Source organism: Sceloporus undulatus, chromosome 11, assembly GCF_019175285.1.
Source record: "Sceloporus undulatus isolate JIND9_A2432 ecotype Alabama chromosome 11, SceUnd_v1.1, whole genome shotgun sequence".
Classification (NCBI taxonomy): domain Eukaryota; kingdom Metazoa; phylum Chordata; class Lepidosauria; order Squamata; family Phrynosomatidae; genus Sceloporus; species Sceloporus undulatus.
In genome coordinates this window covers 7,636,448-7,662,453 of record NC_056532.1, presented here as the reverse complement: position 1 = coordinate 7,662,453, position 26,006 = coordinate 7,636,448, and the positions used below count along the sequence as shown (strand labels likewise).

The 26,006-nt window shown below is 47.2% G+C and overlaps 3 protein-coding genes across 4 annotated transcripts in view; 2 read left to right on the top strand and 1 right to left on the bottom strand.

Moving 5' to 3' along the window:
- Positions 1-24,048, top strand: part of AATF (apoptosis antagonizing transcription factor) — an 80,939-nt gene extending 56,891 nt beyond the window's left edge. The window contains exons 12-20 of one of the 2 annotated variants that reach the window (XM_042442360.1): positions 3,066-4,701; positions 6,242-6,396; positions 9,349-9,429; positions 10,602-10,816; positions 15,799-15,970; positions 17,997-18,153; positions 19,780-19,959; positions 21,993-22,181; positions 23,480-24,048. In XM_042442360.1, the coding sequence (XP_042298294.1) occupies positions 3,066-3,129 (64 nt within the window). In that variant the 3' untranslated portion in view covers positions 3,130-4,701; positions 6,242-6,396; positions 9,349-9,429; ... (4 more) ...; positions 21,993-22,181; positions 23,480-24,048. Of the gene's footprint in view, positions 1-3,065; positions 4,702-6,241; positions 6,397-9,348; positions 9,430-10,601; positions 10,817-15,798; positions 15,971-17,841; positions 17,962-17,996; positions 18,154-19,779; positions 19,960-21,992; positions 22,182-23,479 lie in introns of those variants that run through there. The other variant, XM_042442359.1, reaches the window with a different exon arrangement.
- Positions 1-26,006, top strand: part of SHPK (sedoheptulokinase) — a 938,822-nt gene that overhangs the window by 339,910 nt on the left and 572,906 nt on the right. The window lies entirely within an intron of this gene.
- The window catches only part of ACACA (acetyl-CoA carboxylase alpha), a 121,833-nt gene continuing 112,812 nt past the window's right edge, over positions 16,986-26,006 (bottom strand). The window contains 4 exon segments of the mRNA XM_042442393.1: positions 16,986-17,575; positions 17,862-17,998; positions 24,132-24,302; positions 25,312-25,466. Coding sequence (XP_042298327.1) covers positions 17,449-17,575; positions 17,862-17,998; positions 24,132-24,302; positions 25,312-25,466 — 590 coding nt within the window. The 3' untranslated portion in view covers positions 16,986-17,448.

Genomic DNA, 26,006 nt, shown 5'->3' with positions numbered 1-26,006 from the left:
TTCCGCCGCGCTTTACCTTGGGAGTAAGTGCTATTAATTACTCGCCCCGCCGGTTACTCCTCGGCGGCGGCTCATTTGAACGCCCTCCGCGTTTAGAGGCGCCTGTCGGGCATACTGTCCGGTTTGCGCCAAGCAAGGGGGGATCCTTCGTTCTTCGTTTTTATTAAGTATAGGAACGAAGGAGGACAGAAGTAATGTAAGCAAGGCAGGACTTTGCCCTGCGCTTGGCCTTAAGGACCTAGGGAATACCAGTGGCTTTTCCCATCCCATAGAATTGGAAGTACCTTTCAGGGAAATGTATAAGGCGCATCGTATCCAGGATGGAAGGATTCAAAAGGGATGTTGAGAAGCCAGAGCATGTCCAGAGGAAGAGACCTAAAATGGCGAAGGGTCGGAAACCATGATGCCCTACCAGGAGAGGCTTAGGGAGCTGGGTTATGTTTAGCCTGGAGAGGGAAGGTTCAGAGTGGTGATATGATAGCCCTCTTTAAATATTTTATGTATGTATGTATTTACGGTATTTATACCCCGCTCTTTAACCCTAAAGGCTCTCAGAGCAGCTTAGGGCCTGTTACAGACAGGCCAAAGTAAAGCTGCTTTGAGTCACTTTGGAGGTATGGTATTTCAATGATGCATGCATCCTAAGAGTCCAAAAGCCACACCAAAGCCACGCTCTGGTCCTAAGGACTGGAGTGCAGCTTTGGTGTGGCTTTTGGACCCTTAGGACTCATGCATCATTGAAATACCATACCTCCAAAGTGACTTGAAGCAGCTTTATTTTGGCCTGTCTGTAACAAGCCCAAGTTAAGTATTGAATGCCATGTTGAGGATGGAGCAAGCTTGTTTTCTGCTGCTCCAGAGAGTAAGACACGGAGCAATGGATGCAAACTAGAGGACAAGAGATCCTGCCTCAACATTAGGAGGAACTTCCTGACGGTTGGAGCTGTTCGATAGTGGAATATGCCGCCTTGGAGTTTGGCAGAGCCTCCGTATTCGGAGGCTTTTAAGCAGGGGCCGGATGGCCATCGGTCAGGGTTGCTTTGATTGTGAGTTCCTGCATGGCAGAATGGGGTTGGACTGGATGTCCCTTTTGGTCTATGATTCTGCGACTTATTGATTTAATTTTATTTCATGGATGTGTCGCCCTTCTCCCGGAGCGGGACCCAAGGCAGTGCGCAGAAGGGGAGCACTTAAACCCTGCCAATGTTCTCTCTAGGCATTTCCTAGGCACTCCAGGGTGATGCTGTGATTCTTTGGCATGCTTTCAGCAGATGTTGAGCATAGAGTCGCACCGGAGGACCTGGAAACGCCAGGACAGATGTTCGGTCTAGGAATCTCTAGCTTCTCCAACACAACTCTATGATGGACATTTGCCATCTTGTGGGTCTCTATGTCCGAGCGGGGATTTGAACCCTGGCCTCCGCAGCGCTCAACCCACTACACCGCAGTGGCTCTCTACATATAACTTTATTCTTAGCGTCTTTTATTGTCGGTTGGTTTGTTCAGTACCAACCGTTTAGTGCGTTCGGTTGCTTATTATTGTGCCGTTTCCGCGCGCACTCCCTTCCTCCCAAGCACTGTGTCAAACCTCGAGGAGGGAAAAGAACAACAGATATGAAAAGTAAATTACAGCCCCGCGCCGCCTGCCTGATTGAATCCTCCTTTACAGCGCCATGGTCTCATACATCCTATTAAAATATTCAATCGCCTTCCCTTCCTTGGAAAAAAGCCTTAGTCTGCAAAGGGCAAACTTATAGGGGGGGGAAACGAACCCTCGTTCCCCGGAGAGATGGGATCTAGCCCCGGCGCGGCGTTTGCATATTTCTGCGCTGCGAGAGAGTGGCGCTATGCAAGGCCTCCTCCGCGCCTGTGTTTATTAATAAAGATTGCCAAATGCATTTTTAATTATCCGGCGGCCTTTCTTCCCCTCTCTTCATTTGAAGCGTTGGGGGATGCCCTCCCTTGCCTCTTCTAAATTGACCTTGCCATTGACTTTCCCCTCTCCGACGTCCGGAGGGTCGCTACGATTCGGGGTCCACTCGAAGGCAGTTGGCAACCACAGATCCACAAACGCACACCTCTACCCCAAAAATTAGTTAACCCTCTTTAAGCTCAACACTAGATTGCCACATCACACTTTCTGTGGGGCTTCCCTGAGCAACTGTCCATCTCAATCTTCCTTAGTCTGCTAACCTGCAGACGCTTTGCACCGCAACACCTTTCCCTGAGGATGATGGATTTTGTAGTCTAGTAAATATGGAGTGGGCTACGGTTGAGGAAGGTTGCGTGGGGAACCTCTTTAAGCCTAAGGCTGAATTTTAGGAAGGTCCATGCAGGCTATAATTCAATGGCTTGCATGTATGTATATGTGCATTTGTGCATGTCTTCAAGTCACTTGTCGATTTATGGCGACCTCATGAATTTCATAGAGTTTCCTTAAGCAAGGGATCTTTTGCCAGTTCCTTCCTCTGAAATAAAGCCTACTTCACTCGTCATTCATTGGTGGTCCCCCACCCAACCGCTAACCAGGACTGACCCGGTTTCGCTTCCAAGATCACACCAGATCTGGCACGACAAAAGACTGTCTCACAAAACTACAGTCCCCATAATTCCTCAGCACTGAGTCGGAGCAGATAAAGCGGTCTCAAACTGGATTATTTTCCGCAGTGTGTTTTGGACCAGAGACTTAAGAGAAGCATCTTAGATTAGGAAAAAGGGTTATATATAAATGAAGGGGAATCGCCAAATGACGGTTCTTTGGGGAACTAGGCACGGTCATCTGGCTATTCCCAGGAAGGCCGCCTTGTTCTCTGGACCGTCCTGGATTTAGACCATGAGAGTCATCTCTTGGGAGGTATGGCGCACTAGGAGGACATTACCTTGTGACTGGGTGCTTGGGGTATGTTTTACACGAAAGCAAGCATGAACATCTTTGGTCTACATTGGGGCAAAGTGACTTCTTTCCATACCCAGTTCCTATTTTACTCATTTCGCTTTCTTGTTTTTGTTACCCCATGAGGCTTTAATATCTTTCACACTTGTCTTTCCCTGTCTTCTCTCACCAGAACGGAGCTTTACCGGTCTCTCTTTGGCCAACAGGCCCATCTTGAAGGAGGAGAGAAGCCTTAGCGTCGGGCAGCAACTGTCCCCGGCCTCTGGATACGCGAGAGGGGAAGCGTTCGCCAGATTTGTAAGCCCTCTTCACGGTTTCCCCCCACCTCCAACACACAAACACACACACGGCCGACGGAACCACCATTTCCAAAACACTTGACGCATGGCGTTTTGGAGCATCGCCGCGTTTGATCACGCTGGGGGACATGAGCGCCGATCATCTCTCCTCCTCTGTCGAAACGCCTTTGAAATCTGCCCTGGAGGGTGACCCACTGCGGGGCGCCCTCAGGCCCGCTTCTGCCCTTGTGTTCCCACAGAGTCCGTGTCCGTTGCTTGTATTGATCGGCTGTCGGATCGTGTTTGGCAGCGGTCAGGCACACATCGAGCGCGAAACTCGCCCCGCGGGCCGATGCCTGACCTCGTATTTTTTGGCAGGGAGAGAGACTGGCCACATCCCAATGGAAGAAAACCCCATATGGCCACATTGTGCACCCAAAACCGTTGCCTTTTCACATCAACGCTGCTTCACCTTCCATAGTTTGAACACCTTGAGTTTGTCCCAGAACCCCGTGGAACGAAATCGGAATAATGTACATACATTTGGAAGGAGGTCTAGCAAACTTTAAGGGATATCGTGGTACAATGGAGATTACATTATTATGTTTGGGGTGGTTTTACATCTTTACCAACAGACATACGGTGAACAGGCACACGTTTCTGCACTTCATTAAGGAACTATCGCATCAGGAATAGTTACTAAAGGTATATTTTAAAGCCACCTTCTGAACAGTGTTTCCTCGGAGAGCTAAAACGGGGAACCTCCTCTCTCTCGCTACACACACACATATATAATTTGCAACCAATAAATACTTGTAGCTGCCCCCCTTCCAACCATAGATCTTGATGTATTTAATTATTTTTGCTAATGGGCATTTATGTAGGACTCCTCCTTCCCTCTCCCAGCCGAGGGATCTTTCTATGCAGAGGTGAGGCCCGATGTAAATCTAGCCGAGGGAAAGATGATTCACTTGTTTTTATTCGGAAGGTCAGAAAGCTGGGAATTAAATCCCCATAAAGTGGATTTATTAGCCTGCTGTGATCAATCTCCAATGGAGATTATTTTTGCATAAGTAATGGGCACATATGTATTTAACAGAGCGTCTGCATTGATGATCTTTAAGTCCCCTCCTCAAAAAAAAGTTGAATAAAAGACTAATTTTATACACAACCGCCACAAAGTTCTGCATAGGTGTGTGTTTGCTTTTTAACGGTCGGCATTTTCATTTTAGGATAAGCGAGAAAAGAAAGTTGCGGCGCATATAGTTATCAAAATAAGGCCATGTTCCAAGAGTATTGCAGATAGACTTGTCTTCAGGATGGAGTGTGGCTATTGCTAACTGTCTTCAAGTTAGCTTCTGTTTATGGCGACTGCACAAATGGGGCAAATTTATCGGAAGGACCGTCTCTTCCTATCTGGGACTTTCTTTTTGGGACCCAGAGGCACATTTGACGGAGACGAGAGACAGGGCCTTTTTGGTGGCTGCTCTCAGCCTCTCAAACTCCTTACAAAGGGAGCTAGCCTAACAGGTAAAGACCTTTACAGTGATCAATGTAGCTCACTTTTTACCTGCTTGGGGAGACTACTCAGTTCCTCTCCGCTCCTCCTCCTTTTCACCCTCTTCTTTGAGTCAATGGGAATCTCAGGGAAGCCTACCAACCCCTCTTTGCACATCCCTTCTCTGGGTTTGCTCAGTCTTGGTTGCAGCATAGGTATTTTTGCAGCGTGCATTAATACAGAAGTGTAGCCAAATTAGGAAGAGTTGCTAACTGATTAAAGGCCGCTTAGTACATTGCCTAGCCTTTAAACCCCACCATTAATCCACAAATTCACTCCGACGTGCCTTTTCGGCGTTGCATCTCCTCCGTCGGTGGGATGTGGGTTGTTCCTTTCTCCAATGGTTAGGATCAGGACTCTCTCTTAAGAACAAGAAAGGTCTGGAAGCCACCAAACCCTATGAGGAGGGTCTTGGGGAGCGGAGTATGTTTAACCTGGGGTTAAGGGGTGACATGTTAGCCATAGAAGGGATGTCCTATTGAGGAAGGAGCAAGTTTGTTTCCCAGAGCAATGGATGCAAGGTGCAGGAGAAGAGATGCCACCTTAACTTTAGGAGGAACTTCCTAATGGTAGATGTTCAACGGTGGAAGAGTGTGGTAGAGTCTCCTTCTTCTTTAGAGGTTTGCAAACAGAGGCTGGATGGCTGTTTTTGGGAGTGCTTGGATTGTGTCTTCCTGAGTGGCCCAAGGAGGTTGGCCTGGATGACCCTTGAGGTCTCTTCCAACTCTATGACTTTATGAGAAGATCCAGAGATAGCAGGGTTAGGTGTGCAACGTACCCCCCAACATCTGGTTCAGAGAAGGTATGTATGGATCTTGTCTTTGTTAAGGGTTCAGACCATATTTATTGAGATGGGAATTCTTGTTTCTAAGTGGAATACAGTCGCCCGTCCAAGTCTGCGGACTTGATCTGCGGAGGGGCAACCCACCATTGCGGAGAATGGGGTGTGCCCTATGGTTGCACGCAGGAGCGCACCCCATTCATTTCAATGCGGTTTGATTATCTGCGAGTTTCCTAACTTGCGGAGGGAGGGTCCCCCACAAATTAGGAGAGGAAACTGTAATTTTAAATATTACCGGGTAGAAAGTAGGACATAAACAGGTACGTTTTCTCTCTGTGTCTCTCTATCCCCCACTCTCTGGGGGTCTTTTTTTGCTTTGGTTTTTAAAATACAACCAATGTCTGTGTTCAGTTCTGCACTCTCTAATCCTTCGACGCATCACTGAACTCAGATTATGTAAATTGCGTATACGTTTTCTTACTTGGCGTAATTGCGGTTGTGGGGTGCTCTCGGTAGGTAAGACAGTATAGCGCCTCATCTATGGAAATGTTCTTCCTTTCTGTCTTGGAAGATTTGTCAACAGGTTTTTTGCGCCTGCGTCAAACGGCTAGAAATTTGGCTAATTGCTATCTCTTGGTGGCCTTTGCTACAAAGGGAGATAGCATGGTCACAAAATGGAGGTCCACGGGCTCATAAATGACAATGTATGACAACGTGCGTCTGTTTGAAAGCTCCATTTAGGAAGCGAAATCACGACACGAATTCTGTTTCCATGGGCTCCCGAGCGGTGGAAGGAGGACACTTATCCCCAGCGGAAAATCGAAGGCCTTTTCTCTCCCCCCACCGATCCCACCCCCTCCGGGATGCAAAAAGTATCTGTGTCAAGGTGAGTATTGACTTTTGTCTTAGAAAATGTATGTCGCATGGATGAATAAATCTTTATGCGCATTTGCAGCAGAGTCAGAGCCGTAGATCTTAGAGCACCGCATTGATTTTTCTTCCCCTCCCCTTTTTTTCTTCCTTCCTTCCTTCCCTCCCTCCGCCTTCAACACTTCTTCTCCTTTTTCCACATCTGCCGAAGGTGTCAAAAATCATATTTTTAAGAAGAAATAAAATGTCACGCTTGACCCCTTGTAGTTTGCCATTTCTATTCCTGAATCCAGAGGACACCTTTCGGCTCTAAAAAGGGCTTTCCCTTCCTCCGAGGGTCATAGAACGAACCCCCCTAAGAACAAACAAGGTTGCATCTGGCTCTTTCGGCAGAGAACGCCAGCCGGTGAATTACTATATCGCCGGACGAAAGGTAGAGGAGGTTGATCTATGGCTGTATTAACGTCTCTGTGTAGGAGGAGAAGGATATCAGGCACATAGGTTGGAGTATTGGTATACATGGAGTGTATACATGATACCACTCAGTTATTGGGTATCAGGGCCTTTGTCCCCTTTCCAAAGCTTCTCGGCAGCATTGTATTAACCGTTCCAGGATGTTGGATAACTACATCGGTGGAGAACACGGAGCCATCCTAAGGCAGCTTATTTAACTCAGTGACCCCCCCAAACCTTGGTCCGCCAAACGTTTTGGACTTTAGCTTTCAGGATGCTTGACCATTGGCTTCGGGGAGCTGGAGTCCAAAACGCTCGGAGGATGAAACTTTGGGAACCACTGATTTAACCAAGACTGTCTCGGAGGGCGAGGGACTCTCCTTCTTTTTGGGGTCTTCAAATGAAAGCTGGATAGACATCTGTTAGGAGTAGTTGTGTCTACTTGCCTGGCATAGGGTTGGACTGTAGGGCCCTTGGGGTCCCAACTTTGAATCTATGAATATCCTCAACAAGAGATGCGTATTGATGAAGGATATTGCGCTTTCCAGTTTCGGGTTTGGGTACCGTCCTTATTATCCCCCTGAACCCATTTTCCTGGCCCTTGTTTCGGAAATTGCTCAAGATGCGTGTATAATAAATCTGTGTTTAGGAAAGATACTCTGATTTTAAGGTGATAATAATAAACATGACATATATTAAAAAACAGGAAACCTGGTGTGTACCTAATAGATAATGAACTAGAGCCGTCGGCCAATTAAAGAATTTTTGAGTTGATTAATTGTCCTCCCCTTAACTAGCGAATTGATTTACCGAATCAATTAAACTTGGGACGTTTGCATATCGTCGCAGTCTTTTAGTCCAGGTGCCTCTTTGAGGTATTAAAAGGCCTGTATGGAGACGACGTATCATTTAATAAGCAGACCCACCGCCCAGTTTTATAACGGAGGGGTGGCTTTGCGTCTGGATAGGCCATTTTCCCTGGCCTGCCTTTGTGATAGCAGGGACCTTTGTCTTGTTTCCTACCACGGATCAAGAATGCCACGAGTTTTGCAAAGGTACTTTTCCTTGGACCGCAGCTCCCAGCATCCCCAGCCAGCAAGGGACCATGCTAGGAAGAACGTCTTGACGGTGAGAGGAGTTTGATGTTGGAATAGATTGCTTCAGAGCTCCTTCTTTGGAGGTCTTTAAACCGAGGATGGATGGGCATCTTTCAGGGTTGGTTTAGTTCAGTGATGGCGAACTATGGCACGCGTGCCAGAGGTGGCACTCAGAGCCCTCTCTGTGGGCACATGTGCCATCGCCCCAGCACAGAGTTTGCCATAGTTTGTAACTAGAAAGCCAGAGGGACATGGCACTTTGCAATAAATAAGTGGGTTTTGGGTTGCAGTTTGGGCACTCGGCCTCGAAAAGGTTCACCATCACTGTTGTATGTTCTTACAAGGGATTGGACTTTGCGGTCCCTTCTTGGCTTCACTCTCCTAGCATCCAATGCAGATAGTTGAGGGCTGACTTACCTTACAGGGTTATTGTAAGTGTTACCGCACATTCCTCCGAACACTGTTTGAAACATCATATAAAGGTATTGGTTTTTTAATGTTGTAAGAGTCCCAGTCTTGAGAGAAGGCTGGGATATACATACAAATAAATACAAGAGCAGTCAAAGCGGCTCAAATGGTTAAAATACAACCAGTATACAATACATAAAATCTGTAAGTACTATATCTTAGCACCACAACCACCCCTTAAAAAGGAATTAAACATATTGCAACTTAAAATTGGCTTATTAAAACAACTATTAGTAACAATGATCTACTGGGCAAATGGTGGGATGGTACATAGAATGGAGAGAATCCATTTATAGCCGATTTGGTCTGTTCAAGGAAGGCCCACCAGAAGAGATCCGTCTTAATGGCTTTTTAAAAGCTGTCTAAGGCCTGTTCCAGACTGCCAAAATAAAGCTGCTTGGGGTCTCTTTGGAGGTATGCTATTTAAATGACGCATGGGTCCTAAGAGTCTGGAGGTTGCGCCAAAGCCACACTCCATTCCTAAGCACCGGAGTCCAGCTTTTGGTGCAGCTTCTGGATTCTTAGGGCGCATGCATCATTTAAACAGCATACCTCCAAAGAGACCCGAAGCAGCTTTATTTTGGCAGTCTGCAACAGACCTAAGTTGGTGATAATAATATGCTAACCACTTTTTGTTGTCGTTCTTGGCATAGGATTAATATTGGTGTGCATGAATCGCGGTGCGTGCATATCTATTTAAGATTGCTTTTCTCTTTTTGACTCCGGTGTGCTTTCTACGCTCGCCTCCTGCTGCTCTTGGGTTCCTTTGCAGGGCCTGAAACGGATGTTAAAAGGGGAGTGTGACAAAGCACTCTAAAAACGCCGATAAGGCTTGTTCCGTATTATTCGAGGAGATAAGCAGCGGGGGCAGAGGGAAATTCAAAGGTGCTCTTGAATTTTGTACTTATCGGTGTTTAAGCAGGCGCTCTGTTTCCTCCTTACCTGGGCAGAACGATACGCCGAGACCCCCGGAGAAAGAGGCTTCCGCTGGAAAAGGGAAGGCGATTTTACCAACTCACATCCCAAGTAAGGTCAGTTCTCTTATTCGATAGAAAACTAGTTCGTATCCAGAGCCCCATTTGCGTGTGTCGTTCCCAAGTGGGATCCGGTAGCCAGGCTGTGTCGCTGACGTCTCTCAAGGGATGCGATCGGCGTCGAAAGAAAGTCTGCCGTTAATCAGGCCTGGCTCCGATGGCAAACCTTGCCATCGTGAATAGGAACAATTTTGGCGACGTTCTCCGATATCCATGCGAGAGAAGGAGAGAGATCAGCATAGTGCGTTTCTGGAAAGTTGCAAGATTTAAAATCGGCTTTTAATAATGCCACTTTTTAAGAGGAAAGCTTTACGTTGTTCTCCCTTCCTCTCACCTTTTCCAAGACGACAAAACAGTCCCGCTCCTCCTTTCCACCACAGTTGGCCCTTAAGGCAACTTGGACACTTCGTTTTCAGCTATAAAAAGAATATACACTTGTCCCTCCATATTCGCTAGGGTTAGGGGCACAAGATTCCCGTGAATATGAGGAAACCACACACATTGAATGTGGCGTGATTCTCACTCATGGCTTATGGGAACAAGGCGTGGGGGGCTTGGGTCTCCATGGATAACCGTGCGCCGAGACAAAACAGGGACACCCAGATCAGCTGCGTGTTTAGCTTCAAATGCAGGGCTTTGGATGGAGATTTTGGCTGATGTTCAGAACCACTGAAGGACCAAACGCTGGTCTTCCAGGTGTTTTTGGACTTCATCTCCCAGAAGCCTCGGCCGTCTTTGCCGACGGTCAGGGATTCTGGGAGCTGAAGTCCAAAACATCTGGAAGGCCATAGATTGGGAATCACTGCTGTAGAAGGTGTTCCTTGGACTTGAAGGCACACAACACCACTCTCTAGCACTTCTCAGGGACTCATTTGCTCCGTCTTTCTCCACCAATCCGCCTTGTCCCCCCCTATAGATCTATAGCAGTTGGTTGGGTCTATGAGTCTTATAGGGGTCCTGGTTATTTAGGGGTCTGGAAGTAACGGATGGGAAGCAACAGACTTTTCTCCCCCGGCAGCATTGACGTGAATCCTTACTGAATCTTCTTTCCTGATCCCTGGCTTTGAGGGATCAGGAGTAAGCCGACGGTGTCGGCGTGAAGAGTGGTTTAATATTTAGCCGTCTGCGTAATTAGTGGCGTAACTAGATTTCCCTTTTCCTTTTCTCAGCCTGTCTGACATGCTTTGGGAGATTTCCCTTGTTCTTGTCGATAACTCTTGAGATCTGATACCGTCGAGCCTTTCAGGAGGATTCGCCCCGTCAATCTCTCCGCAGAATTAACTCGGAGTCATCCCAGATAAGTTCGTATTCGCCATTCACCACTTCCGTCCTGCCACCAAAAGTCGTGCTGGGAAAAATTGAATGCCTCGGCTAGTATATGGAGGTAGGCTAGTTGTGCCGTCTTGATGGTTTTGTTTTCGGGCTCTGAAGCCCTGTCTTTGCACCGTCTCTTGCATGCGCTTGCCTTGTCAAGCCTATTTGCAGAGCCATGAGGACTAGAAACATTGGTTAAAAACAAAATACAAACTGGGATTAGAAAACTTCATCCTGCAGAGTATACAGGAGAATGAAAAGGAGAGAAGACACTTCACATCCAAATAGCTGCGGAGCAACACTAGGTGCAGAACCTGTGCCAAGACATACGGGTCACTGGAGTTAGCCTCAGGAGAGGATGCTGTGCAGGTATGGAGTAAGTACTCTAGGCTGCCATTTCTATGGATCTGCCCTTGAAGATAGTTCAGAAGTTGCAGTTGGGTCAAACAGCAGAGGTTGGGCTCTTTTGACCACAGAAGGTGCTAAGAGAGTATTTAAAACAGTGCACTGGGCACCCACTTACTTTGAATTTCAGCTCAAGGTGCTGGAAATTCAGATACTCCAACCTCTGAATATCTGAATTCAGAGGTTGGAATATCTAAAAGAACTACTTCTGTAACAACCTGTCTGTCAAGGCCTTCTGGAAGGTAAGATCTTTTCCAGGTACTTCCATCTTAGATTCAACATTTGCCTCTCCAGATCACCCTCATTGTATCCGTTTTAAGGCATTTAGCTGGATGCGTTGCATCCCACCCATCCTCCTTTTTCTTGTCTATTCTCAGTGTGTGTATATATATATATATGCATGCACTGCATTTTAGTTTTTGTTAGTCCTGCTTCGAAAAAAGGCTGTGACCCAGAATCCTGTATCATCTGAGGAAGTAGAGTGAAGTCTAGGAAAGGTCACACTACCCACTTCTTTCTTTCAGGGAGTCCCAAAGGGGCTCCAAGACCTCTTCACAGACTGACACGGCTATATCTTTGAATGAGGTACGTTTAACAAAATACAGTCACACCTTTGTATCCATGGGGGATCCATTCTGCGGATACGAAAAAACACAGGACCTCAAGTCCTGTTGTCCTTAATGGCCGCATAGCCACATGCAAGACCACCATTTGGGACAACGGGGCTTGCTGCTTGCAGATGCTGAAACTGGCGGATGGCAAGGTCCCACTGTAACGTCTAGCCTGAAACCACCACCCGAAATATGAAAGAAATAGCATTCATACTCTAGCAATAGGGACCTCCTTCCCATGAAGATGTACGGCAAAGTAAGTTTGAGGTGATTGTAGTAGTAGTATATAATCATGACTAAATGTTGGTGAATACAGGTAGTAAATCTACCTAACTGTTCCGTATTTGATTCTGACTCTTCTGACCCAACTGGGTTTAGGTGGGCTTCTCCTTTGGTTTGGTAAAAGGCCATTTCCTATGTTCCCAAAGTGGGACTCCGGGGCAGGAAAAGGACATAGACTCCCCAGAACCCAAAGCCAATATATCTTAAGGGATATCTTAAGGCAGTGATAGCGAACCTATGGCACACATGCCAGAGGTGGCACTCAAAGCCTTCTCTCTAGGCACATGTGCCATCAGCCCAGCACAGAGTTTGTTACTAGAAAGAGGGACATGGCACTTTGCAATAAATAAGTGGGTTTGGGGTTGCAGTTTGGGCACTTGGCCTCTAAAAGGTTCACCATCACTGTCTTAAGGGATATCTTGGTTGTAGCGGGAGGGTGCCACTGGTTATAGAACCAAATGGCCACCTCTTTGGACGTCTGTGTCCGCCAGAGACCTCCACCTCCTCCTCGGTGGGGCATCTCTTGTAGGTTTCTTTGCACTTCGAGTATCTCAAGGCTCCAGGGATTTAAGATTTAAAACCTTAGAACAGGTTTACTTAACACCTATGACCCGCTGGCATGAATTTAAATCCTCCAAAGATGCTGACGAAACATTAGGATCGAACTCTTCTAGAACATGGCCACACGGTCTGAGAAACCCACAAAAAGCGAAGGATGCGGGTCCTGTTTGCAGAAAAGGCATACAAGCATTGCCCTTAGAAAGGGGGCGGCTGGGTGGGGATGCAAGGCGAATACGTTGGGGATGGTCTTCCCTAACCATCAAAAAATGGTCCGACAAATAATAATAACAATCCTAAAGTGGTGTAGGATCCGAGCTTTCAGACAAACAGCTTCATTTCCAAGTGTGGCTCTAATTAGCTTCTGAATTAGCAAAGTGGCGTTCCTCCTCCGCCGGCCCCAGATCGGCAAAAGCCCCGAGGGGAAAGCCGCGGAATAGAGAGAGAATCGCATTTCCAATTATTTTGTTGAATTGCTAATTTAGTTATTGTGGCTGGCGTAATTGTGATGGGTATTGGGTGTGCAATTCAATTTGTTTTAAATATTTGTGGGAAGGCTTGATCGGTAATAGAGCTGACCTATTTCACAGCCGAAACGGAGAGAGGGGACGCGGAGAAGGGGGAGGAAAAAGAGGGGAGGAAAAAGAAAGACGGAGGGGTGAAAACGGCGGCTACAAAGCTCGCCGTTTGGTTTTTATTTGGTCTCCGTTTGTATTTTGATCGCGCTTCGTCTCTCTTAAGACCGTTGAAGCAACAAAAGGGTTTCAAATTAAAAGATGATCGCGCTTTGATCTCCCAGCCTTTGAACGCTTTGTAGCTTTAGGGGTACCCTTCCGGAGATACTTTGAGGCTAAAAGGGTTTCAATATGCACTTCCACACCCCTCCTTTTCGCTCTTAAACGGGCATTATGTTTGCTAAAGCGATTCGCGTACTTAAAAATATACGCAACAAACACGCACCCCTTCCCCGGATCTCGTTGCGGTTCAGCGGAAGCGCAAGAGGCGGCGGGGTTGTGGGTCTTGATACAATTGAACATGGCTTCGGCGTAAATTAGGCACCCCCTTTTAAAACCCACACACTCGCGGTCGGAGTAAACAGACCCATCTAGGCGTGCAACTCACCTAGTAGGGAGAAAGCGGCCCCATTAGCTACACCTGCAATTAAATCCGGTGGAGTAACAGCGGGGAGGATGGCGCTGCGTGGGCGGTTGTGTGCAGCCATTTGCAAAACGCTTTTAATGGACCCAATTGCGCTTTCCGTGAGCATTGTCGGTTTGATCAAAAGGCTCTGTTGTGCGGGAGGCCGAGTGTGCGTCGAAAGGATATTCTGGGTTTAATTCAAATATGCAAATGGAATTTTGTTTGGACCATACTGTGGCCTTAGCTTGAAAAACCAAACCACATCTATGCGCCTCGCACCACTGTGTCAAGCGCATAGATGTGGTGTCAGCTAGTCTTCTCACTATGGTTTTCTATGGGTTTGGGTTTTCTCCCATTTAATGCTAGGCCACCATTATCAGATTGTAGTCGCCGTCGCATGTGCTGTTGGCAATGAGTCTGTAATGGGGTACCCTTCTGTACATTTTGAATTAAGAAGTCATCATTGAGTCCTTTCATTTTGCCATTCGCACAACAGCAGCGCTATCCTTCTTGGTTCCATCCTCCATAACCTTTTGTTGGTTTTATCAAGCAGCAGAGCAGTGATTCCCAAACTTTGGTCCTCCAGATGTCTTGGACTTCAACTCCCAGAAGCCTCAGCCAGCTTGACCAACCGTCAGGGATTCTGGGAGCTGAAGTCCAAAACATCCGGAAGGTCAAAGTTAGAGAACCACTGCACTAAGGTTTCCCAGCTGAGAGTAGTAATAGGATTCCATAGGAACCCGGGCAGTTAAAGAGAAATACAGTCGGTCCTCTTTATCCATGGGTTTTTTATCCACGGATTCAAGCATCCATGGCTTGAAAATATTCCCCCCAAAAGTATATAAATTCCAAATAGCTAACCTTGACTTTCCATTTTGTATTAGAGACATCACTTTCTTTTCCCGTTATGTTTAATGGGACTTGAGCATGCACAGATTTTGTTATCCACGGAGGTCCAGTAACCAAACCCCAAGGATGCCAAGGGCCCACTATAATAGTACTATAGTTTTGTAATGTGAAAGGACACACACATTCCTGTTTGTATTGTATTTGTAAGTCGCCTTGTGTCCCGATTCTGGAAAGGAAGATGAAGATAAAGATGAAAAAACCAGGCCAAGGAACACAGAGATGATCGAGTCGTTTTTATTGAAAGGAACTTGAGGTAAGTGGAAGAAGGTCAGCACCACAACGTATCCCAGGACATGCACCACATCCATCCCTCTTTGGGTTGGTTCAACTGAGTGTCGCTTTACTTCCCCCGCGTCCGCTAAAGCCGTGCGAGAAAAAGTATGCCGAGAGGTCTTGCGGTGCCTTTGAGACGCACTGGAAGAAAGAGATTGGCAGCATTATTTCAGCCAGACTCAAAGGTGCGCCAAGATCTCTCCACATACTGGTTCTCCAGACTAAGGCGGCTATGTCTTTGGAGATATATATGAGGATCCCACACTGCTAAGGTTTGGAAAAGAAATATTAGGTGTATATCATTTGCAGGTGGGGCCGTCCTGCTTTAAACTCAGCTGAGCCACCCTTTAAACTTTAAACTTCCCCTCTCCAAAGTTCAAACTTCCCCTCTCCAAAGTGGTATCTGACCAAGGCTTTCATTTCTTTTGGTAAAATAAACAGAAAGCAACATTTGTTTGAGGAGCCAGCTCCTTTTGTGGGATTTAGCAGCCGCCTTTTCAAAAATACCTTCTGAATATTCAAAGATATAGCCGCGTTAGTCTATGGGATCAGTACATAGAGAGATCTTGTGGCACCTTTGAGACGCACTGAAAGAAAGAAGTTGGTAGCATGAGCTTTCCTAGGTTTAAGCATCTGAGGAAGTAGACTTAAGTCTAGGAAAGATCACGCTGCCGGCTTAGTTCAGGTTAGTCTCAAAGGTGCCACAAGATCTCTCTACTTCTGAACATTGTTTTTGGGGCGGCACTGTTTTATCACTGTGCGTGTGGCTCTTTTGTAAGGACCTTTGTTTGAGTTGTATTGAGTAGAATACCAGGATGCGCAGTCTTGGCTCTTGGCTGCACAGTTGTCTTCTCCATATTGGTTAACTTTTCAGGTTCGCCCTTCAAAGTTAGTGGAAGCATCTGCTGGTTCCACTACGGCTTTGTCCTGACTTTAGGCTCTCTGCCGACTCGCAGTATATCCCTTCTAAGAGAGTTCGTCTCTAATGGCCATCTCCTCCTCTCCGGACTGGGATCCTTCTCTCCTCCTTTAGCATTGGGATCGAGGTACGTCACTTTTACTTAAATGTGTTTATTTGAAATCATTTAGGAATGTCCATTCCAACCTTGATGGAGTGGTGTGTATGTGCGAGTCAAAACCACAACCATATCCTGCCACTGCCGCTCCTTCCTCAAGCGGTGATGGACAGCAGCAATAGCTGCACCTACATGGAGTCTGTCGTATGTAATTGGACCCTATACCTATTATAGATCTACAGCCAAAAGGGGCACCTGGGATTGGGAAAAGTGGATGCGTCGGAAGCAGTGCTGCGCACCATAGCTTCCCTTGGAAAACTGGAGGCTGAGCGTTCCTGTAAATAGCCAAGAGAGCAACTCGGACCTCCCAAAACTGATATCCTAGAATAGTGAATCTCAATGTTGGTGGTAGACCCGTTTCCAGGGGGCAGTGGAAAGGCCCAAGGGGCGTTGAGGTCAAAGTATTGGTGCGCAAGAAAGACAAGGAGAACTAGGGGTCTTAGGGGCCATGAGGAGGGTGAGAGCTCTATGAAACATCTTCTCAGGGCCCATTAAAATCACTGCAGAGCCTTGTGTGATAGAGACACTCCTGAGGACCTTTATGGCGTTAGGAGGCTATAACCTTAGCCTTAAGGTGATATGGTGCGATGCTGCTATAACGTTAGGCTTATGGTGTTATCCGTTAAGGTGATACAGTGCTATGGTCTTAGCCTTAAGGTGTTATGGTGATACGGTGGTATCGCCGTCTTCCTAGCTGTCGGCCAGTCCCTCTGGACCTCGCTGTTGTGACGCCATGGCAGCACTGCCCTCCAGAGGACTGAGCTGCACTGCTGTGGTGCCATGATAGGAATTTGGAGGAACAGAGTGACTGACTGAGGTCTGGAGGGCTGTGCCAGGCCTTCTCCTTGGCACAGCAACAGCGAGGTCTTTTACTCACTCCACAAAATGCCTGCTGAAACGAAGATGATGCCAGCAGGGAGACAGCGGCAGTGAAGGTATGTGACCTCCGTCAGGTATGGGACTCGCATCACATAAACAAACAACGTTGGCAAATACCAGGCGCTTGTATTTGGAAGGTAGGGCAAGGATTAGTAACAGACACGGTGGGCCAAAAGGGATACAAGACAAAGAACAGGGGGGCACCTTTGGAGGATCTCATCCCCGCCGCTGCCGCCTTACACACACACGGACAAGGTAAGACCTCATGGTACCAAAGTACCTTTCATTATCTTTGTAGGAGCTGTACAAACAAAGAGTTATTTGAGACGTTGGTCCAGTCGCACTTGGTTAAATAAATAGGTACTATCATAGGACATCCATAAGTTACTCTGTGCAGAACCTGCATATCGGTGAAGTCTTTGGGAGCTAGAAGGATGCTCTCTTCGATTTCAAGTCTTGTTTTAAAACAAATTGGGAAGTCCATTCCCAGCACTTCTGCTCCGTGGGGCCAAGGCAGGAGCGGCACCCCAGGGCCCTTTCTCCGCCAACGTAGCCAGCGCATGGCCCCCTTACGTAGAGGCAGGAGAGTCCATTGTGGAGAGGATGCGCACTATCTCAGCCCGCTGGGTGGGGGATATGTGCTGGGTCATGTGGACGATGGAGTCCATGGCCACTTCCGGATTGGCTTGGACCAAGCTGGGGGGAAAGAGACAAAGATGCCAGTAGAGAGGGCACATGCTTCGCCAACAGTAAGGTAACCATGCCAGTATGTGACCCAGCAGCAAGTGTGTTGGGGCTCTGGAAGAAGTTATCCCTGATGATAAGATGAAGATGCCAGCCATGATGGAGGCGAAACGTCAGGGATAAATTTTTCCGGAGCATGGCCATGCAGACCGAAACCCCCCACAAAAATACTATGGATGCCAGCCATGATTTATTCTTTTGGACCTTTACGCTTCTAGCCCTGGCAAAGCAGCCTTACCTTCGGATCTGTTTCAGTATATAGTCCCGGGAGATGTACTTGATGTTCTCGTCCACCACCGAACGGGCGCCGTCCTCTTCGGTCAGCTGTTTCTCCAGCCACTCCACCAGGTCTTTGTTGTTGTCCCACAAGTAGGCCTGTCGAGAGAGCAATGGAGGAATTACGGGTCGGTCAAGATCTGTCTGGGATGCTTTGATTTGGATTTCCTGCATGGCAGAACGGGGTTGGACCTTGCAGTCTCTTCCAACTCTATGAGTCTAAGAGTTTTACTCCAGGCGCCAACATTTCAAAGGTAAGGCTGGAGAGCCACTGTCAATGTGTAGAGCAGCGATTCCCAAACGTCTGGACTTCCGGACGTTTTGTACTTCAGCTCCCAGAATCCCAACCCAGTCGGCCAAGATGGCTGAGGCCTCTGGGAGGAGCTGAAGTCTAAAACGTCTGGAAGACCTGAATTTGGGAGTCACTGGTGTAGATAGTTTGTAGAGCCTAAAGGGCAAGAATCGGGGTCAAATGCCCAAAATCCTACTCGGAGAGAGAGCTTGCTCGCCACGTTTTGCAATAACATTCTTAGGAGTGTCCTCAAAGTGTGCCCTTTAAGGGATTTTGGACTTCAGCTCCCAGAATCCCAGACCATTGGCCGACATGGCTGAGGCTTCTGGGAGCTGAAGTCCAAAATCTCTTAAAAGGGCACAGTTTGGGGACCGCTGTGTCATCGAAAGCCAAAGTCAGGATTGTCCAGACCCATTTCTGAAGCTGGAAAATAGGCTGGAAATTAGATCAACTCATTGGAAACGACTGACCCTCCATGGCTTCCAAGCTCCGAATGTTGTTGGACTGCAGCTCCCAGCATTTCTCAGCGTTGGCCACGCCAGCCAGGGGCTGCTGGGACTTGCAGTCCAGCAATAACTGGGCTCCATATCTCAGTTCAGTGCAGTGTATAGCAGCAGGGCAAAGGGAATTAGAGCTTGGGAAAAGGTTAGACTCTACAGATCCTACAAAACAACAACTGCCTGAACCAGATGGATTAACAGTTTTGTAAGTTACGACGACATGAAATAACACAATTGTGACCCTAAAAAACACCAGTGGACGAAACCTAACCTCCATTTTAGACGCGGTGAGTGTTACAAGGCAGGCCAAAGCGCCTTCAGCCATAGAGAGAGCCCCCGCAGCGACGCTTTCTTTTCCGAAACGCATTGTGTGCATGTGTGTCTGTGTGTTGAAGGGGGATCATTTAGCCCTGTATTTGCTAGGTAGTTGACTATATAATCATTCAGGAGTGTGTTAGAAGCCTAATAGCCTTCTCGCCGCTTCTCTTTTTGCCTCTCATTTTCTTTACAAATCATTTAAGAATCGTTAATGGTTTCCGGAGAAGAGGGGTAGGAAAAAACCACACCAAGTACCACCATTAGCGCTCATTCATATTTATGTCATTTTATTTGGGTAATTAAACACAAAAGCTCGTCATTTAAAGGTGCACTATCCTTCTCGGCTCCATCGCTTAATGAAGTCAGAGTCGGGACGACAATGAATTCCGCATCATGACTTAATAGGCGGCCGTGTCAGAAAGCAAGGATGAAGGATCCGGGCGGCTCAAGGGCCGCAAACAGCTGCCGCTCGTCTTCAAGGGGGGACCTTTGGCCCCGGCGAAACGGGCGAGCAAAGGACCGAACAAAACCCACCCCAAAATGGCTCCCATCCTCCAAAGCAATACAACGTATTTGCCAAGGGACTGAGTTGTTGAGTTGTAGGATGCATTGCCATCTCCGCTCTCCTTAAGCCCCACGAAGTCAGTCGAGTAGCAAGAAAAGCTGTTTTTAAGTCACGCATCTAGTATTATCTGCACGTTGTTTCTTAAAATGGTGTCAGCCCAAATCAATATCTATTAATTAATTCGTTTTCCCTCTTATCCTTGCAGGGCTGTCCTCTCCCAAAGAACCGCTCCAACGTTTGGGTCTTCTCCTCGAAAAGCTTCCTTGTGTTGTTGTCGTTTTGCCGCGACGCGTGCACAACAAATCCACGCAACCGTGAGCGCCGCACGTTTTTAAAAGCGGGGCTGGGAACGGCGAAACGATCGGAAACCCCAAAAGCAAACCAGGTTGGACGAAATGCGTTGGAGTGTTTTATACCTGCCTTGCTGCCTCTCTCTTGGCATACAGAGTCTCTCCTTATTCAGAGGATCCCTTTGAAAGCAGCTACTAGTAAGACTAGATAACCCTGTGCCTAGAGAGATTCTTGTAGTACCTTTGAGGCTAACAAAGAAAGAAAGTGGCAGCGTGAGCTTTCCTAGGCTTCAGTCTACTTTGGGGAAACGCATCCGAGGAAGTAGACTGAAGTCTGGGGAAGCTCCTGTTGCCAATGTCTTTCTTTAACTCAAAGGTACTACAAGATCCCTTTGCATACTGATTCTACAGACTAACGTGGCTATATCTTTGAATTCTAGATAACCCTGGTTAGCTAGGTTTAAAAACCGTGGGCCCCAGAAATTCATTGCTGCTCCTCCTTGCACCTGTTTGCCCCTTTCTTCCCTAAGCTTTAGCCCTCCTTTTAGCCTTTGCTTTTACATTTCTTAAGGGATGCCACTGAATGCAACGAACACTGGTCAGGAACACTATCCTTATACTATTTCTGCCTCTGGCACCGAAGTCGGAATACATCGACGGAGGTATATAACCGTATGCCCATTCTCTCACTTTGAGTGTGTAGTGCAACACACCCCTGTTGTGCAACACACAACCTGATTCTGGCCGAAGCAGCAAAGCCAGGTTCAGTTTGTGAGCCTTACTATTGCCAAGGATCCAAACAATGATACCTTTTATCGGCCGACTGAAATGTACACTATACTAGTCGCAAGCTTTCGAAGCGCCGATTGCCTCCCGTCACCAAGGAAGGAAGCCGCAGAATTAAACTATAGGCTTGGATGAATAACAAGCATATTGTGCATCCCGGTTGTGTGTTGAACGGACAAGTATATTGTGCATTTCGGTGGGCCTGTTTTCAACAAATCGGACCAAGAGAGGCAAAGGAGTTGTGCCTCTATGCATTGTTGGTCCTTTGGTTTTAATGTGAGGCTAAAGCACTCATTCGACCATCTTTTGAGGAGAGCCATTTTAAAAACTCGCAGCGACGGAAAGGTAACGGCGACGGCGTTGTTGGCGAGTATTGTTTTAAAACGGCTTTCCCAAACCGAGCTCCGAGGAAGTAACGCCGACGCCTTCCCCCCCCCCCCCCAAAATCCATCCCAACCGCAAACGCCTGCTGCTTTGCAAACCCGGAGTAAAGCTAGGATTTGCCCAAGAAATGCCAAAGCTTTTAGTTGAGGCGAATATTTAATACTCTTATTAATCATTTTTAATCCGTTTGCCTTTAATTAAGAAACAGCATGATGCTTTCCCTATCAACATATGCCAGGGAGCAGATTAATTGTGGCTTAAGATAACTCTCCTTGATTGGTGTAATGTATTAGCTAACTAGACGCCTGGCTTTAAAAAGAGAGAGGAAGAGAGGGAGAGGTAGAGATGCTGCCTTTGGAAAGCTCAGAGCCTTCCAAAACCATGGTGTTTTGGGGGTCTTTGGGGCTAGGTGGCCATGTTCTAGATCGGTGGGGAACCCTTGGAGGATAGTAGTCTTGGAGGCTACTATCTGGTCCTAGCCTTTGACTTGTGTCAAACATTATAGGTTGGACCCCAGGGCAGTGTTACTTTGTGGGTTGCACTTAAAATTTATGGCATTAGAATGCGCTTTTGAGACCAGAACAAACGACAAACAACAACCGTACCTTTTCGAGTTCAAAAAGGTTTATTCTGACATACAAATGACAATCAAAGGGCCGCCTTACAAGGTTTTGAAGTCCCTGTTGTCGATAAATGCAATTTATTTGAACCCTGCAAACAAAGGCACCTTTCTAGGGCTTATAGTTAATAAATACAATGGGTTTGGACTTAAAAAGTGGTGTTACGACACTGCCTCCTCCACTGACTGACACCTGTCAGTCTAACCCATTTGTGCGATTCGCAGATGACCACTTCAACAAATAGTTAGAGGTAAGCAACCTGTCCATCACCTGTATTGCATCCGACGTCTTTTTATTCCTCCTTGGTCTTGAATTACGCCATTTTTATTGCCGTATAGAGAGCATCACGGCCCTTGCTTTGGAATTTCCTGATGTGTTGTTGTGTGGCTAGTGGTTTGAGCGTTGGGCTACGACTTGGAGTAAACCTGCTGCTGAGCAAGTTACACTCTCTCAGCCTCAGAGGACGGCAATGGCAAACCCCCCTCGGAGGAAAGCGGCCAGGAAAACCCTGCGACGACGGGTTCGCCGTAAGTTGGAAATAGTAGTAGTAGTAGTAGTAGTAATATTGGAAGCAAACCACCAACACAAACTGGACAAAGGAGGAATGAAACTACTTTTAAAAGGTTGTCATTCTGCTTCTTATATCACTTCTAGGTAACTTTATATTTCCTAATTTAGTTTTCGCTATGGCTCTTGGTCTCTTGGACAAAGGCAGCCATTTTAGGTCCTGGAGGAGGACAAGGCACCACAAAATGGTGGCCCTTCCAGAGAAAATGGAGGACACAACTGGGGTTGGAGGGGAGGGAACCACAATAAAAAATGAAGTGGTTCCCCCCAAATTCTTGCTCTTTGAAAGACATTTTTTATTATTATTTTATTTGGTTTTCCTTCCTTCCTTTTTTCAGACTGTGCGCTTTTAAAGGGTTTTGGACTTCATCTCCCAGAAGCTTCAACTATAGGGCCCTGTGGCTGAGGCTTCTGGGAGTTGAAGTCCAAAAGCCCTTAAAAAGAGCCCAGTCTGAACCATAGCAGAAACTCCTCAACCCTTTCTGTGCTCTTGGACTTCATCTCCCAGAAGCCTCAGCCACAGGGCCCTGTGGCTGAGGCTTCTGGGAGATGAAGTCCAAAAGCCCTTCAAGAGCACAGAAAAGGTTGAGGGGGGTCTCTGTTATGCTGTTTTTAAGGGCCTCTTCAAGGGCTTTTGGACTTTGGAGCTGAAGTCCCCCCAAATTTTTTAACTTGAATTGCCCAGAGAACTCTTTTGTTATTAGGAAGTATGTCAAGGGGGTCCTTCCCACTACAAAAAGCTCCTGATTCGGGGTATATGCGATTGATAGAATATCTGATTAATAGAATATGCAATTGATAGAATATGCCATTGAAATATCTGATTAATAGAACATGTGATTGGCAGAATATGTGGATGGTAGAATATGCGATTGATAGAATGTACAATTGATGGAATATGTGATTGGTAAAATGTGCGATTGATAGAATATGAGATTGATAGAATATGCGATTGGTCGACTATGTGATTGATTTTGCAGCGGTGCCCATGTGCCCCTTGGGAATTCATAGCCAAAAGACTGAAGGCGGAAGAGACGTAAAACCTAACTCACTGGGCAAAATTTGGCTTGAGCCTGGAGCCCTTCTGCTCTATTTGGCCACCTAAAGTTTTCTAACAGTTGCATTACAAATCCCTTCCACCTCAGTCTACGAATCCCAAAGGGCTGTATCCCTGGAACCCATCTATTAAATTCCGTCCAATCCCCCAAAGATAAAGCATGTGTAACGATGCTTTTTTCTGTATTACCTTCGGTTGCAGGGTACCATTCCTGAGAAGCCCTTTTCTTCATGCCAAAGAGACGGAGTAACCTCGCTTCTTTCTTAATACGGACTCACTGAGGACGTATCTGTTACTCAACACCAAAGACCCTCGACGCACTCCATCACAAACAGTTCTCACGTGCCGTTTTATTGTATTAAAAGATATGTCCCTATGGCTTTATGGCTCTATTTAATGCACAAGGCCTACTATTCCAAAGTACCGTCCGTCCTGCGCAATTCTGATAGACACAGACCAGCCGTCACTTCTAAAGTTTGGATCATCTTTCATTAAGACCAGTGGTTCTCGACCTTTGGGCCTCCAGATGTTTTGGACTTCAATTCCCAGAAGTCCCGGTCAGTATTGTTTAGGAATACTGTACTAGGAGTTGAAGTCTCAAAAATCTAGAGGCCTAAAAAGGTTGAGAACCACTGAGTAAGACTATTGCAAGACTTGGATTTGTTGTGCTTTGCCGAACCGGAAAACACTTATGTCCTTAAGTGTGAAGATAGTGAGTTGGGGTGCTTTTGTGCTATGTACCATCACCGACTTCCAATAAAGCTTACCTTATAGCAGTGAAGTGTGTAAGTAAGTGTTTTGGGAACTACAAACTCACCACGCCACGTAAAAAAGGAAGCGCATATGTCCTTACCTTGACGGTGCCTTCGACCTCCACGAACCAGCGCCTGAGCATGGCTTGGATCTGGCCGTCGGTGAGTTCGGGGTTGGCGTCGTGGATCTTCTTCTTGACCAGGTCCTCCAGGAGAAGGCGGCGCAGCCTCCAGTAGAAGAAAGTGCGCGACGTCTTCCACTCCAGAATATCCTGGAGTAAGCGTTACGGGAGAAGGCGCAGGGTTTAGTTTAAATAGCGGCAAAGAGCAGAGGACATCTGACAGCACGGCAATGCTTAAAACCACGGGCTGCGCACATTTCCTAAGCGCACTCGTATCTATCGCTATATATAACTGGTTCCCACTGGCGGTATGACCTAGTGGTCTTGGAGGACCTGGAAAAGGGTCTCAATCTCTTGGCCAAAGTCCTGTATCATCTAAGTACACTTCACTAAGTAACCTCTCTTGGTCTCAACTTGACGGAAACATCATTGACTCCTTGGTGAAGGAGGTTGGAGAGGAGTTACAAATAGGATTAAGCAGTGATCGTGAACACAGAAGAGTCATCTAGGATCAGTGGTTCCCAAACTTTGCTCCTCCAGATGTTAGGGACTTCAGGTCCCAGAATTCCTTCTGGATGTTGGAGTCCAAAACATCTGGAGGGCCAAAGTTTGGGGATCACTGGTGTAGATTTCCGCGTCCATAATTCTTCTGCATTTACAACCACTTTCCTAACCAGGTGCTTCCAGATGTGTTGGGAGATTAGCGATTCCCAAACTCTGGCCTTCCAGATGTTTTGGACTTCAGCTCCCAGAATCCCATTGGCCAAGATGGCTGAGGCTTCTGGGAGCTGAAGTCCAAAACATCTGGAAGGCTAGAGTTTGGGGATCACTGCTTTAGATAATAGTAGACGGAGACCAGGAGTCCAACCACAGAGGCCACTTTCTAAATTCACGCATGCGTTTGTCGCTTCCCAACTCAGTGCATCTCTACAAACACGTTGCAAGGGTTTGTAGAGATGCTGCAAGACCTTAGCAGGGGAAAAGGATATCTTCCCCAAAGCTTTTACTATTAATGCCCCGTGGTGAGAATAATCCCGGCTGAACTACGGCCCTCCAGAATCCGGGTTCGGCGAGGAGTTCCTCGGCCGCACTTCGACGCACATCCGCATGCGTGTCAGAGCCTCCTAACGGCAACGAGCAAAGAATGCGCGCTACGTACCGTAATGACCCCCTTCTCCTGCATGCGCCCGGGCGTGTCGTGCAAGTCGGCAAACTGGACGGCGACCTGGTGGTAAATGGGGATGAGGAACTCCTCCCGTTCCTTCAGCTTGCTCTCCAGCTCCTTCCGCTCGGCCGGACTCAGCTCTGGGGTGCCTGCAATTGGGAGGAAAGACGCCGGTCAGAGACCCCCAAGAGAGAAAGAAAGCATTGAAAGATATAGCCATGTTACATAGAGAGGTGTTGTAGCACATTTGAGACTCACTGGAAGTAAGCTTTCCTAGACCTAAGTCTACTTCCTCAGATGCATTCGTAGATGCAGTCTGGGAAAGCTCATGCTGCCAACTCCTTTCTTTCAATGAGTCTCAAAGGTGCTACAAGGTCTCTCTATGTCCTGAGAGTATGTGACTTGCCTTACATGGGTTTCCAAGCCCGAGCCGGGATTCGAACCCTGGTCCCCAGGGTCACAGTCTAACGCTTAAACCACTACATACACTTGCTCCTACTACATACGCTTAAAGATGACTATAGAGCCCTAATTATTATTATATACAGGTCTGAATAAGGCTTTCTTTTCGGGGGAGAAAGCCCTTCCGCAGTTGTTAAGGAAGCAAACGCTCATGTATTCCTGCCCCGGCGCCGTGCGTCGCGGCGAAACTGCGCCCGCTTCCCGGTAATGATCCAGGTGAGATTAAC